Here is a 15,979-nt window from a genome sequence, read left to right on the forward strand (position 1 = left end):
ATGTTACATGAAATATGGCTTAACCCGCTTATTATCATCTAAAAGAGACAAAACCACTGCTTATTTATAAATATCTCACCTGTCTGTGGTTGAGACGATCAGGAATGGATGAATGAAAAACTTTCATCCAAATACAGAAGGATTTCTGAAAAAGAAAAAACAAAAAAGTGTTGATTTCCTATGCAGGAAAACTTAAAAAGAAATTCTTTAGGAGAACCTTGAAGTTTTTGCCTATGTTTTAGTGTCTTGGAACTTCCTTCACAGGAGCTGTAATTTAGTTCACTTACATTCTAGTGTAAAGGTGATGGTGGCCTGCATCCAAGCCACTGGCACTGTCTGGTAAATGAAAGCCAGCTGTGCTTTAATCCAAAAATCCTTTCTTTTCTCCATCATTTTCCGTTGATTAGTCCCAGAATAATAACTGGGTGCATTGTTTTACAAACATCTCCATGGTCTTACTATTGAAAGTAAACCTGCATGTTTGCTAGGGGTAGGGTCAGAGGTATGGCTAAGGTGAAGCCTGCAGGTCCAAGTCCACCTTCTATCAGGCCAGGCTGCGTGGACGCCAGCTCTGCCACCAGCAGCTCGGTGGCTTGCAAGAGGCAAAGCTGCCCTTACCTGCGGGCCAGCTCCTGCACAGGGACGTTTCGGGCACTGCAGGGTAGGAGTGTTCATTTAAGATGCTCAGAGTAGCACCGCTGGAGCACTTCGGTCATCTCTTCTGAGAGCTGTAGAACCATAAGATTGGAGTCAGCTGGCAACTTAGCAGCAAAGGAGGAAAGCCAGATGAGAGAGCAAGAGGTTTTACATGACGATGACTGAAAATGCTCAATGCTCATCTTCTCTCGAAAGCACAGTTTTTAAACCAGGTCGTAATGTAGCCACCAACAAAGCACCTGTAGTATCTGAAGAGTAGATGTGTGTGTGCACATACGTGTAAATCCGTGCAGCGCCAAGGACACTGCACAGCTCTGACCAAACGGCTGCTTGAACGGCAGCGAGTTCTTTTCCACTAGAAAGAAAGACAGCATTTTCAAGGGCCACTTGGATACACTAGGCTTATGATCATTATTAATTACACCCGTTAAAGGTGCCCATCACCATCGCATCTGGGTACTATCCATGTTTGATTATTTATTTATAAAAAAATTCTCCAACCTTGTGACAATTTTAATCAAGTGTTTCAGTTGATAATTGCAAGCTGTCAAGGTTAATACAATAAGGCTCATCTCTAATTCTTTTTCCATTTCCCTCCAAGAAAAAAAAAAAGACCCTCTGGGATAATGACTGTGGTTTCTATATTCCCAACTCATCAGGGAGGGTCCTGCATTGAACCACCTTTATTGAAAAGTTACATCGATTCAATATATAGTAATACAGGCAAAAATAATTACAGCTTTGCTAGCAGTGTAAGACCTTAATCCAAACCTCACAAACATTCAATAAAAAGCGATACAGGCTGGGAATAGGCTTTTGACAGTGCAGCCCCAAAGGGGAGTGGAGGTGGGGTGGAAATGGACAGATGAGGGTACGTACAAAGAGAGAGAACCACAGAGCAAAGCCATCTAGATGAGCTGTGGAAATAGAGGTGAGAATTCCAGCCAGTATTCCTCAGCCCGCTTGTTCTTTGCTGCACAAGGAGGTGAAGCTGCAACATCAGGATGAAATGCCAGCGAAACGATTAGGCTTTGCTTCTCCCTTCCGTGGCGTATTACAGTTTTACCTGAATTTGTCCGCTGGGAGGTTCCATCCTAACGACTTCTGGGGAGTATATATCTGCTGTGGAGCATTGCCAACCTGGAATGACAAAGCAGACGTGAGCTGGGGAGGGCAAAAGTAAGGAGAGGAAAGCAGGGACTTGCTGCTTGCTCAGGAGGAAAGGCAGGGAGGCAAAAGAGGGATCGCCACAACCCCGAGGGCAATAACGTACTCCTCCTGGCTGCAGATGGCAGGTCTGCTGTCGCCATCACTAGTTTGAGTCCGCAACTGCTGAATAACAGTATCTTTAATTATATAGCAAAAACGTACTTTCACTTAAATTTAAGGAACTTTGCAAAATACTGCATCTACAAGTATTCCTAAAATATTTTTGAAGAGACATGGCAGAAACTCAGGCTTGGTCTTTGCTTCGATCTGCTAAAAGAAGTTTTCCTTGATTAAAAAAAATGAAAATAATGTGGATAATAGTATCAGAAGCACTTCTGCCAATATGGCCTAGCCCCTTGGGAACAGAGTTTAAACTACACTGCCAACAGACCCTGCATGTCTCAAATTAAGCCACGCTAGCTATAGCAGGGTCCGCCGCCTCCCTGCACGGACCATCTCAACTCTGGCTGTGCCAGGAGGGGACATCACCGCCGGCAGGGCTGGCCAGGCACCCGCGGTGCCAGCGCTCCTCTGTTTGCTTCAGGCAAAAGAGCCAGCCAGGTTACCTTAGACAAACAATTTAAATTCTTTGAGCTAACCTGGAGGATTTTGCCTGAAGCAGCTTAGGAAGTGCTCACGCAGGCTGCTCCGCTGGGATAGCTGGGGGTGGCGCGAGCAGCTGAGGGCATGCACTTACCCCTGCCACCAGCCCAGCAGAGTCTGGAGGAGGGCATCACTCCAAGACTGAAAGCAAGTTTTCTTTGCTAGAGGACAGAAGGGCAGGCACGTGCTTAGTACACAGGGAGAAGGCTCTCCGGTGTCAGGCTGGGACGCTACCATTAGGGTCATTGTTTGGTTTGGGGCACGAGGAGAAGGAAAGGAGCAGCCTCCTCAGCGTTATCAAAAATCTCTCGTCTTCTAATGCACCCACCCCCCAAAAACCAGCATACAAATATTTACCTGCTTTTTTTAGGGTTACATACATTTTTAGGGTTACGTAAAAAAAACAACAAAAAATATTGTTTGAAAGATAATAGCACATTCCTAAGCAGTTAAAGTAGATATGTGACTTAAGACTGTTTGGTTTCACTTTCTCTTTCAGCTATCTGCCAAAATTGGCAGGGACTTCCAGCCCTAGTAAGTTACAAAATATGAAAATATTTATTTTCCTATTGTATTAAATCATAGAGCATATCCACAGTTGTTTAAAACCACAGCTCCAATAAAAGAGTCATGTTAGCTGAGGATCTTGCCCGAAGCATTTTTTTAAACGCCATGAACATAAGGGTGAAATTAATTCTCAGAGGACAGGGCTTTAAACACATGAATAATCCCACAAATTTCAGTGAACATAAATCTTTGCAGGATTAGGACCTTGCACTGCACTGAGGCCCCTTTGAAAATATGACTCACTCATTTGTTATATAAATACGTATAAACTTAACTTACCCCTCAAAACCTTTGGGAACGGCACCAGTTCCAGGCAGCTTAAAATGTTGCTGTTGTCAGTCACGAAGAATATAGCTGGAATTAAAGGCAGTGAGAGTGACTAATAAATAATTTACATAAAGCCAGTGTTCTGGGAACGTGCCAGGTAAGAGTACAGTGATTCGGACATATGGGGTAAACCAAGCGAGGAGGAGAGGCTGGTCCGTTCCTTCCACCGTAACTAAATTAGCAAACCCCAGCTCTGGTCGTCGCCCAGTGAATCAGGACTTGTAACTCTCTGGCTGGGTCCCGCCGGCAGGGCTGGGGCAGTCCCAGGGGCTTCCACCCCCCTCCCCTCCCCCATAACCCCTTCCGCAAGGCAGGGAGCAGGTCGGGTGGGACGTGAGAGGGAGACCTGGCTCCAGCCCGGTTTTCAAGGCTGATTTTGAGGGTTCACCTTGAGAAAGCTGGAGCCTGAATTCTTGGGGCGAGTGCTGAGCCATGTCCATCTCCAGGGGCTCCTCTATGGAGATAAGCACCCAAAAGCCGTTAGGCATTTCTGAAAATCCACGTGTTGGGACTGGATTAAGCCCCTGCCTCCCTTGGCCAGTGAAGAACCACAGGGCCCTTGGCTTTCGGTGACCGTCCTGTGAACAGCACATTGTCCACTGCCACCGCAGTCCCACCACCTTAGGTCTCACTAAAGCCTAAAACCACCCAAGGCAGGGGAGGGCAAGTTTAACTGCGGCGCACGGGAGGGTGAAGGGCTCAAATGTATTTTGTTCCATAAAAATGTGCCAGAATTTCATCTTTGTCATTTTTCTTTTTCAGCCATGACTGGTCTTGTCGTTCCCCCGATGTAAGGAAGAGGCAGCTTTGCTCCTCTCCCTCTTCCTTTTTTTGCCCTCTTTTTTTTTTCATTTTTCTTTTACAGCACAAAACTACTTATTGTGATGGACCACTAAAAAGAAAAAAATAGCACTACAAGCTCTTTTTTGGGGGAAAGCCAGGCCCAGGAAAAGGAACATTTTTTATGGATTGGACAAGATAGAAGTCTGCATCTTTTACCTGTTTCATATTTCTGACACAACCACGTCAACTCCTAAAACATGGAGAGTGAAGAATCAGCCAAGAGCCAGGATGAACAACAGTTGGCAGAACGGAATCAGGAACGCAAAGTCTTTCTTGAAAGACAGGAAACCTTCCTAAGATTTGTAAAATATGAAAAGGAGAAAGAAATTGGCAAAGTGATTCAAGCTTGATATTTTGGATACAATTTGTTTTACTTTGTAGGGGAAAAAAAGTTGAAGTTTCTATTTTCTATGGAGCCTTTCAGATATCGATTTAGTTTATGCAGAAAAAAAAATCAACAAAACAGGGTACCAGCATGAAAGAATTTCTAGGACAAACTGACATGAATGATGGAACTTTGGTGTATGTGTGTATTTGCTTATAGTTTAACCTCTTTAAAAAATGTAAGATGTTTTACAATTATTTAAATAAATAAACTTGTAACTTATTGTATGTAGAGGTAGAAATTAAACCCTTTTTTGGATTTTTTCCTCCAGTTGTACAATGAAGAAAAATGATGCAAAAATGTAGTGATAAGTTTGAGATATATTATTACTGCTGCAATTGCTCCTCACTTTTCCCCTCTTACTGAATTCATGTGCAAGGATGTATAGGATTCTTTCTGGGTAACAAAACCATCAGAAACTTTTACAGACATTGTGGTATACAGGTTGCTAATTAGACGAATTTTCAGCCTCCTCATTTTTCCCCCTTCCGTTTTTTGTTTCGATTAGTATATTCAGGTACTGAGATTAACTGGGACGTTTCAAAGATGCTACTGGCAAATGAGTGGCACTTAGGGATTTGAACAAATCGGATTTCTCATGAGGTACTGAGTTTATTTCATAGGTTCAATGTATGAATTAGGAGGGAAAGGGTTCTCTAACATATTGTTTTTCCATGTAGTTAGAACACCTTAAGTTCAGTTATGCTTCATATTAAGGGTGCATTTATAGAGGGTAAATATGTATTTGAGTAATTTATGCACTTTTATCCTGAGTCATTAAAAATGGTAAGTACTTTCCATTTATATATTGAAGTTCATAGAAGTAATCAATAGCTTTGAATTTTTCTGCATTTTAGTGTAAAAAAAAAAAAAGTTTAGTTCCCCTTTGCACCTCCTCTCCTGAAATCGGAAGGTGAGAACAAGTCTGGTAAAAAAAAGATAATCACCAGTTATCTCACTAAATCAGAGATGGCGCAAAAGAATTTGATTGTTGGAAAGCTATTTTTAAAATGAGAAAAAAAAATTGGCTACACTACTCACACCCCACTAAAATACACACAATTTGTAGCTGCATGAATAGTTGTTCCTATGGTAACATCTTTACGTTAATAAATAAACCCCTAATTATGGCCCCAAAACTGTGCTTGTCCGTTTACCCTGTAGTTTAATCGATGGGTAAGTACAACCGTGTTCTGGGGGACCCTTACATGTGGCAGATGTTCCGTTCAGTGCTGGACTCGGGGTTGGACCAGGCGCGTAGCTGAGCTCCTGTGGATTAGCCATAGACTAGATCGCCTCTCTCCAGATCCCTGGGCCAGATCCAGCCGCAGCAACGGGTGACCGAGGGGCTGGGCGCTGTGTGCGGTGCGTGACCTGGCAGCCCCCACCCAACGGGCCACCTTTTGGCACCGGAGGGCGTTTTACAAATGTGTCAAATTGGCCCCGTAGACAGGCGGGTGCAGGAAAGGTGGCGGCGCCTTCTGGAACTCAAGGCCCAATTTATCCTCTTAGCAAAAATGGCAATTAGAAGCAACTTTAACGAGAGATTTGGTGGGAATAATGTGTTTTTAGGAAGCATGAATAGAGTTAGTCAGAGTCTTACTGTCAGGCTACGGAAAGTGTCTGTGTTCCAGAAAAGCTGAACTGAAATAACTCACCGGTAACTATGGCTGTGGGTTCCCCGACACTGCAGGTCCTTCACGCCCTTCGTGCCACCAAGGAAGTAGCAATCGTCGGAGGTCAGCGGGGCAACCAGCCCTGAAACCAAGTGATCTCTGAAATCCAAAAGAATCACAGGTCTTAAGGAATCTGGGGCTGTAACGTAACGGGGTGCACTAACCTGGTCATTGGCGTTCCTTAAAAACCCCAACCAAACCCCGAAGTGAATTTCATTTATTCACAGGTACCCACATCCCAGCAAAGCTAAGAGCCAGAGGTCCAAATTCATGTTTGGAATTGTGCATGCCTACAGGGAAAAAAAATCAGATTGAGGATTATTAGAGCTTGGATTAAAACTTCCATAAATTTCAGCAAACAATACACCGAGTCCTAGATTTCAAAAAAAGATCTTGACGGACCAGGCTCGTTTCTGACATATCACCTCCCTCCCTGTCCTGACCCACTAAAACCCCCAAACAGCTCCAAAGCATAAAGATGGTGGATTTTTCTCCCCCTGTCCCTCTGTGTACAGGCTACTTTTAAAATTCTATCATCTCTGCTTAAACTCAAAATTCTACACCCAGCAAATCTTCCCGATAGATAGATGGGAATTTCTAGGCCACATGCTGAAAAGCAGCAGCTTGCTACCTTAAACCCTCTGGCATTTTTTAACAAATAAAATTTTCATTACAAAATCTTAGTCAGAAAGGTTTCCAATTTTAAACATTGAGACATCTCATGGAAAAAGCTATTCTGTTAATTGTCCACCCTTTTTAATTTTTGCTTAGTCAGCGCAGGCACATAAAAAAGATCACTGAAATCTTGGGAAGATTCAGGGGAAAAAATGACAGGCTGGCTAACAAAAAGGAAAGGTTCTGAACACTCCACAGTCCTTTCACACTTCAGTTATTTTTATTAGCTCCATCCAGTTGCTCAAGTGTGAGTGCCATGAGTCCAAGTGAAAAAGAAAACCTCCCTAGAAAGCTACTTCAAGTACCTATAGGAAGAGAAACATGTGCAGCTGCCTATGTTGATGTAAACATGGAAAACAAATTTTCTGGTTCGATTTGAGTCAAAGAAATGAAAAACCCCTAAACATAGGAATGGTTTAGAACATGAATTTTGCTCATGCATGGAAATTATCATACGCAAGATGAGTGTAGAATTTACTGGTAGCTTTACAAAGAAAAACGTGTGTAAACAAATACAATCAGAAATCCTTGACCACGAAAAAAAGGACTTTGGCAGTGGCAAAGCACCCAACAAAAAGGAAAAGCAATGTAAAAATTTATGTGTAAGGATTTTTTCAGTGTAATAAGCAAATCTGTCCTCTTTTAGTTATTGCTGTTTAATATTCCCTAACAGCTTTCCTTTATGCCACTAGAAAAATGAAAGTGTTTCGATAGGTGACTACAAATTTTATCATAACTTTGAAAGAGTACGTTTTATTTCATTATTTATCTCGGTATAGCATCTTACTTCCCCTATTTCTTTGCACACCTCCAATATGCATGGTTTTTAAAGACTGTTTTCTCCCTTCTGTAAATTAAGGCCTCATTTCTCCCTACTGTATAGTTTTGGGGTTCGTTTGGGGTTGGCTGGTTGTTTTTTTGTTTTTTTTTGCTTTGTCAGTTATATACGGTATGAAGTTGCTATGCACAGAGCTTTTGTAAAGATAGCTTTTTTTGTTTACTGTTTTTAATGGTCCTACTTATGGAAGAATTATCTTGTTTGTAAAATGAATATGTCTACTTCAGTTTTAAACTTTAAATTATCCTAACAAAAAAATAAAATTTTTGTACTGTAAACAAGGGGGGGAATTACCTTAATTTCAGAGTGTTCATTATGCCTTATTATTTATCATCTTTATGGGTCACTCAAGGCACTGGTACGGCAAAAACACTTTTAAAAAGGGTAATTCCGTGCTAGGTGACAGTCCCGACAGACAAACCTTCGTGCTTGTGAGATGTCCCCCCACGACTGGGCAGGGCCAAGTCGGGACTGGTGGTCATGGAAGGACGGCGATGGTCTCTTCTGCCCACCAGCACCTGGGGGAGAGCCAGCGCCTTTCCAGGAGAGGGAAGGAGTCAAAAGGTCGGCGAGCTGCCCTTCCCTCGGGGGGCTCCCCTTTTGGTTGGCAGAGTCCAATCGGTTAGAGCATAAAATCACAAAATCAACCCCCAAACCTCAGACTGACCAATGCCGGCCTGTCCTTGGGCTCCTGCCCGTGGGACTGCCTTCGGCGTTGGAGCCTCTTAGGCGCTGCCTCCGTGCACAGCTCCACACACGCCGCAGAGGTCAGCGACATCGACTCCCAAGAAAAAGTCCGAAGCGTGCCTGTACCTGCTCCCTCTCGCAGCAGAGCGCAGGTTTTAGTATCTGGGGTGCAAAGGAGGTGCTCCACAGCCCCGCTGCCCTGAGCCCCGGCGGCGGAGACCCTGCTCCGCCTGCCCCTGGTCTTCCGGAAGGGTAATGTACACTGGCTGCCGCAGCCCAGGTCTGGCATACCTAACGGGGAATTTCTGTTCCCTTTGTAAGAGCATTGATCAAAAAAAGGTAAATTACCTTTATTCCATCAGAAAAAAATAAACCAGAGTGGTGAAAATCATCTTGGAAAATGGTAATCGACCATCTAAACCAGGAATATTCTAAATTCTTGTGTGAAAATCGCTGGAAAGGTTCAAACAACCGAAAATTTTCTTTGATGATGAAAGCCACTTTCACTGGCATTTTTTGACTAACAGAATATGCGTCAGTGTTTAAAACACTGCCAGATGTCAGTTAAAGCATCTGAAAACATTAGGCGCTATCAACCAAAAACTGAGAAGAAAACAGGCTATTTTTTGGTAATCTGCTTCAATTACTTATTCCGGGATAACATGCAATTAGTAGATGACCTCCCCAACAGCGAAACCGAAGTTGTTCACTGTCCTGGTGAAATATCCTCCGTCTCGCCTAGAACAAAGGCTCATTCTACTCAAAATCTGATTCGGCTTTTTCCCCTCCCCTAAAAAATCCCAGCAGCGTATTAAGTGACGATTTTAGTGATAAAACTAACAGTTAGTTTAAAAGAGATTCTTAGTCTTTAACAGTGACCTACTGTTCCATTCACGAGAGGAAGTTTGTTACGCAGATGAAAGCCTGGAGATCTACTGTGTTCCACTCGTGATTTCTTACCTCTCTTAAGGACTTGATGATGTACACGCACAGCCTGCGCCTGTGATCGGTTATCGCTCTCGCCTCCAGCGCTGTCCCATCCGTTCAGCAACTTCCAAATAAAATGCTGAGTGAGGGAAGGAGATGCATGAAGTACCCCAGCAAGACAGTTTCAGGAAAAAAATGAACTTCTAAATTCAAAAAACGCCTAAATGCAAATACAAACACCTCCCTCCAACCCCAGCTAGCTTAGATGGCATCATCAAAGGTTCTCCATATTGAAAGAGAATCCCTATTAAAAAACAACAAAATCTCTGGGATCCGTTACATTTGATAATGAACCAGGTTCAGTACGACATCTTGCTCGATTCTCAAAAGCCCATGAGAAAAGATCTTTCCTGGCCCACGTTAAGACCAACAAAGTCTAGAAACCCACAACCTTCTTAAACCCTTAATTCACCAGGTGCTGCACGCAGGGCAGATTGCTCAGCTCTCCTTTGTAAGATTGCTGCCATGCTCTGGAAAGAATTTAATGACACTTGTCACCTCAAACACGGAAGGCAGTGCCTTTCCCAAGGGCAGGTATCTGCACCCTTCCCTCGGCTGATGCCAAGAACTCCGGCCGAACACATCTCCCGACGGAACCGCTCCTGTGAGCGGCGAGGGAAGGCACGAGGCCTTCTAGAAAAGCACATTCTTTCCCACCCTCTTTTTTTTTTTTTTTTTTTTTGCCTTTACCTGTCTTTTCTAGATGGCTGTTTTGTAAGAACTTGGATTTCACTTTAATAAATGGGGAAACAATAGCCACTCGTTCAACCACTTACGCAGGGCAGCTGGGGAATTGCCAGACCAGTTAAAATATTTATCTCTGTGACAACACACAGCTGTCGAGGTGCAAAGATCTGAAGCTTTAATCGCACCAGGTTATTTAAGTAGGAATGTCTCATTAACTCCGCTTGCAGGACTGGATTAAACGGACAGCTGGTGGCCGTAGCAGAGGGTGCGGACAGAGCAGCCAGGACAGAGCCAGCGTTGAGCAAACATCAGTGTGGGGGAGGAGGAGACCCCACAGCCCCCTCCCGAATGGAGGGCACCGACCCGCTGTCCCATGGAGGCAGCATCAGGTGGGGGGAGCCAGATCTGCTGTCCTCCACGGCTGCGCAAAGCTACGGCAATAACAGAAAAAGACACACAATGACGACACAGCAGCCTCTCCACCACCAGTCCCTTTTCCGCGGGGGGATGTGCATGGAGCACCCTATTTTCTTGTGACTCTTCTGCAAGGTTTGCAGCGTGTGTATGTGTGGAAACCCATCCCGGTTCCTTTTTGTCTCTATTCTCAAACTCAGTCCAGCATCACGCACGGAGGCTGTAGCTACCCCGTCTTACATACAGGTTAGTAACTGTCTCTGTGACAAGAAGGTGGTGGCTGCAATCTCGCCACCATTAAAAGCAGCGGCAGGTTCAAACCAACCTTAATTGATCCTGGAGTGAGGGTTTAATGAAGGGGAACCTGGGTAGAACGGGTCAGAAACTGCATCTAGCAACGGCCCTGGAGGAACAGTAAAAAACAGGGGTGGGAGGGAGCAGAACGGGGGAATAAATAGCTAGCACAAGCGAGAGAGATTGTCTTTCGGTAATAATACCATCTCTCCCTGTTTACAAGCTCAAAACTTGACAAGACACGGGCCAGATCCTCAGCTATCGCCAACCTGAGTCGGTGGCGGCGCACCGACTCACGCCATCCATGGAGCTGCCCATATAATTACTTTCCCCTCTGGCCTTCAAACCAGAGCCACAGCTACAAAATCAGTAGAAAAACCACACAAGCGACGGATTTATGTTCACCTTCTTCCTCCCCCAGCACCTGAATGGGCACAGGTCGCTTTACTTAGACGGCGGTGGCATGCGAGGGCCCCACAGCCCGTACCCACCATGGAGGGCAAGACAGGGACAAGTAGTAGAAACTCCTCCTGAACCCAGAGGAGCAAGCATCCCTCCTCAGGATTGTACTAGGGGACAGAAAGCCCGAGGAGGTGGGACAGGAGAAGGGAATGGCAGCAGTAACTGAAGTACGTCCCTCGGTACCCGATTTGCAGACTGTAAGGTGCTGCCTACCCGAAGGAAGGGGTTTTACAGCTCTTCTTCAGAATAAAGGAGCCTCTGTCCATGTTGTCACCTTTCAAAGTAACGGTGGCTTTACCAGCGTGCTGGTGCCGGTTCTCATGCTTACAGTTATTCTGATTTTAAAGCTCTTTTGCAAATCTCCAGCTTCTGAAGGCACAGGAATTTTAGCTTCTTAACATTCTGGCCTATTAATTTGCAGAGGAAGCTCCTTAGAAATACAATGCAGCTTTGCAGGAAGGCATGGGCCAGTGTCTTTAAAAACTGCAGTTAGTTTTAATCCAAGCCATGATTCTTTAAGTTCTGACTCTTCATCATTTCCAGGATGAATAGAGCTGACAGTACAAAGAACTATTTCCAACAGCAAGCAGGCTTTTAGAGGATGCTTCATTTTGAGAAGGGAATTTTTTGACGAGAAATTCCAGCCCCCCCCCCCCCTTTCCCAGGGCTGTGTGGTTGGGGCGCTGCGGCGAGGGACCGCAGCGGAGCGATGGTTCCACAGGACGCGGGTGGAGCAGGACTCGCCTCCACACTTCACGGGGACTGCAGGAACTTGATTGAAATTTACCAGCAGGGTCCCCGTGACACTGCAATTGCTGTAGTCGTTTCTTTGTCTTTAAAATGCCATATAATTGCTAATGTAATTAGTGATGTATACAGAGGGGGCCTGCGCAATTACCAAGTCCTAAGATCAAGTAATTAATGTTCTGTCAACAAAACAGCAACTGTTTCATTAACAACTGTCTGGGTTTGAAAACAGATCAACTCGGAACATTACCCACCCGGCTGAGTTTCGTGATAGCAGCGAATCCAGACCCAAAACGTACCAGCCTGGATCAACTGCCTGCACGAGGTGGGACCGTGGCTTCCCCCACCCACAGCTACCAGTTATTGCTCCTTCCAGTAGGAGGAGGAGCCACTAATACTGCTCGAAGGGACGGGCTCCACGCCTGCGTAGTCTGCTTCCACACTGGCAATTGATGTTCTCGATGTTTTACGAATCATCTCAAGTACAAAAACCTTGCTGAGGGTTTCAAGGAGCCAGCAAGTTTTATCAAACGTCGTGACACTTTTATTTTTGTAAAAGCCTATGATTTTGTTGTCCTCAACACCTGATTTGTATTTCCAAGCTTTTCTCTACCACCACGAGCCCCAGCACCTGTCTCGTCCTGTAAAAGGAGGAGGAGCTGGGCGTCCACCCCAATTTTATTTTTCATTCTCCTTCCTCAACAAAACTGAATTTTACAAAGAAGTTTTAAACAAAGATTAACCTTGTTTTCCTTATAGCCTGTTTGGACAGATCATATCCTTTGGTCAATCAAATCCCATGCTTTGGTTGACCAAAAGCACTCCCGTGTCTCTTGCTTATCTCCTTGTTTCAAAGCTTTTATCCAGAGGCCAATTTCAAGGGTGCAATGGAGACACATGGAGAGTGGAAGGAGCCGTACTGGTCCTGCGTGACTCAGGCCCGTGCTATGCAATCCTGAGCACCATCTACTAGTCCTTTACCTCCCGGGTTGCTATTTGGAGAGAGATTCAAGACCCTCTTCTCCCAGGACACAACACAGACTCCAAGTCCTGATGCACCCATCGCACTGACGATGCGGGAACGGCCCCTGTAGCCGAAACACACGCTCACCGAGCGAAGGGCTGCAGCATCACCACCGCCCCCGACACCCGGGGAAGCTCTGCGCCCCACAGCCTCCTAATTCCCTCACAAGATGAAGTTTCCATCGCTATTATATCCTCCAGAAACCAGCTTAGAAATGAGGCCCGTCCTCCCAACACCCTTTTTCCTGCCTCAGAATTGCAGCGGATACGGTTAACGTGGCTAAACGATAAACAATAGCTGTGGCAGAGAAGAATTAAGCAGCAGAAGCAGGAGGGATCAACAAGGATTTCCGGTGAGATTTGAAACACAAACAAGCATGAGGAATTCTAAAAGTGTACAATTTTTCCTCCCGCTCTGCGCGTGTCATTTTATTACAGGGTAATTAAAGAACACTTTAAAATTGTGATTAATAGGCTTTTTAGCTTCAGAGAAATCAAATCTTTTGATGTCTGTTTCTTAAACATGCAGTTTACTTTGCCATTGAGGAATGGAATTAAATAAAGAATGGCAAGTATGTGGTTTTTTTCCTGCTTTCATTTTACCTACTACAGGAAAGCTTTATTGCAGCAGCATGGATAAAAATGAGATTCAGGCAACAAAATGATGCCCTCCCAGCCTAATTAAACGAAAGCTGGTGTCACCTGTCCCGGCTCTGCGGCATACCAGGAACGGCAGGGTGCTGGTGCACACCATGCTGCTGAGAAGGCTCGGGCAGCAGCCGGTATTTACGGAGACTGGTGCACAAGGTGCTTCTCCCTTTGGAATCGCACGGCCAGTCCTGCCAGCGCTGCCTCCAAGCTGTTTGGCCGTACAGTTTAGAGGTTCCCTTTCGTAGGAAGCTTCACTCAGCAACAACAGTTCTGATGATTTTTTTGTATGATTGTTATTTTTTAGAGGGGGTGAGGGAAGCAAATGCTGGTCACACGGATCCTAAACCAACACCAGGTAGCTTCACGGTCCGTTCCCTGGGGACATGCAACTTCCATGGCCTGAGGGAACGAGTTGTGGCTTTTCTCTTTAGCAATACCAGCAAATCTCCGATGCACAAAGCCTGGTTTTCTGCTTAGATTGAGCCACTGATTGAAGTAATGCCTCTCAAGGGTGCTTAGTTTTATTTCATATAACTGTTTTTAACCATGGATGAATTTACACATGAGAGAGTTAAGAAAGACATCTGTCCTAATTGCCCTTATTTTCCCTTTTGTTTAAGAGCTGGACTCTATAACCACGCAGCACAAACCCTCGATAGCCTGCACGACATGTCTTTTGTCCTAAAGATCACGGAGCTGCCTATTCCCGAAATAGTATCTTCAGCCCACTGGCAGCCTACGTGGCCAATATTTTTTCTTAAAGAATACTTGTTACCTACTCTCTTCTCCATTTCTCCTTTCTCCACTCAGCCCTTCCCTTCACATCCACAATGTGGGTCCGTCTGAAGAACTCGCGTGCCCAGAGTCACCGAGCATCCCACAGGCGGATCCTCAGCAAGCGTGCAGCCAGGCAGGGCAGCGCTGCCGTATTCCCTTGCTGTGGTTTTGCAGAAATGGCTCCGACGCACTAAGATATGTGCAAAAATAGATGACTCTCAAACGCCTGAATGCCTTGAAGTATCATAGAACCACTTAGGTTGGAAAAGACCTTTAAGATCATCGAGTCCAAATCATGCCCTTGGTGATTTGCCCAAAGCCCGGCAGAAGTCTGTGGGATCAGCAGAGACTTGAACCTATGCCCCAGAAGTGACAACGATCCTGCAGGAGAGGAGTAAGAAGTAAAAAGGCAGGTCTCAGAGTCTGAGTGAATATATTAATCTATTAGCCTATATATAAGCAGCAGTTTCATAAAATCTCTTTGCAGCATTATCGGCATGGGTTTTCTTCAAGGTTCTGTTCTACTCTTTGCACGAATCCTGCCTGACACACTCTCTTCCTTCCAAATGTCTGAAACATGTCACACCTACATGCAGATTAAAATTAGGGATGCTTTTCATTCGATTGTTCTTGGAAGAAAAACGGAGGGGAGGAAGGGAGGGGAAGAGCCAAGTTTAATACTCTACAGTAGCACAAACCTCTTGGGCATAAAACATCGTTCAGGTAGACACATCTGGTGAAATGCATCACATCAAATTAGTATCAAGGGTATTGAGATTCTAAGACGACTGGCAGACAATTCCCCTTCTAATGTACTGCTTTTTAGATTGTTGAAGAAACTTGAATCCCAAATCTCCTGTGAAATGAGTGATACTAAACATGCCTGCTCAAATACTGAAAGTGAAGATCAAAGACGCAATGTCCAAATTGGCTTTGCAAACAAAGCAAGCCCAGAGATCCCCAAGAGAACGTGGTGCTAATTTTATCAGATCTCCTTGACTTCTTCCTCCCAACAGTTTGTCATTTAAGAAAAATAATAATAATGAGAATGCATTTCTCTCTGTCAGAAGCCTTGCCGTATGACAAGCAAATTCATTCCCTTTTAAGTGTATGCTTTGCAAGTCACCTAATAGTCTTAATCTCGTTTAAATGAAATCTAGTTTGAATGTTTCACTCCCCGAGAGCTACATCCCTGTCCCCAAACCACACATCCCCAAACACGCACACATTCTGCCATGAATATTTCAATACAGCTCAGCCTTTCAGATCAATACCGACAACTCTCAGGTTCTATTGATTTTTCAGAGGTTTGGCCCACAAGGGTGATAAAATATTTCTCAAGTTATGCAACCCGAGTTCAGGCGCTATCGCTGACGCTTCAGCATTTACTAGACACATCTCGCTCTCCCTCTGTCTCGATTTATGACTAAGCAATAAGTCTTGGTAAGGTGGGCAGGATCATCCCATAGG

The 15,979-nt window shown here is 44.7% G+C and overlaps 1 protein-coding gene across 1 annotated transcript in view; it reads left to right on the forward strand.

Moving 5' to 3' along the window:
- Window positions 1–4,242, forward strand: part of EBF2 (EBF transcription factor 2) — a 146,264-nt gene extending 142,022 nt beyond the window's left edge. The window contains exon 16 of the mRNA XM_080370334.1: window positions 4,126–4,242. Coding sequence (XP_080226460.1) covers window positions 4,126–4,157 — 32 coding nt within the window. The 3' untranslated portion in view covers window positions 4,158–4,242. The remainder of the gene's footprint in view (window positions 1–4,125) is intronic.
- Window positions 4,243–15,979: the final 11,737 nt, after the last annotated feature.

Source organism: Falco punctatus, assembly GCF_963210335.1.
Source record: "Falco punctatus genome assembly, chromosome: 20".
NCBI lineage: Eukaryota > Metazoa > Chordata > Aves > Falconiformes > Falconidae > Falco > Falco punctatus.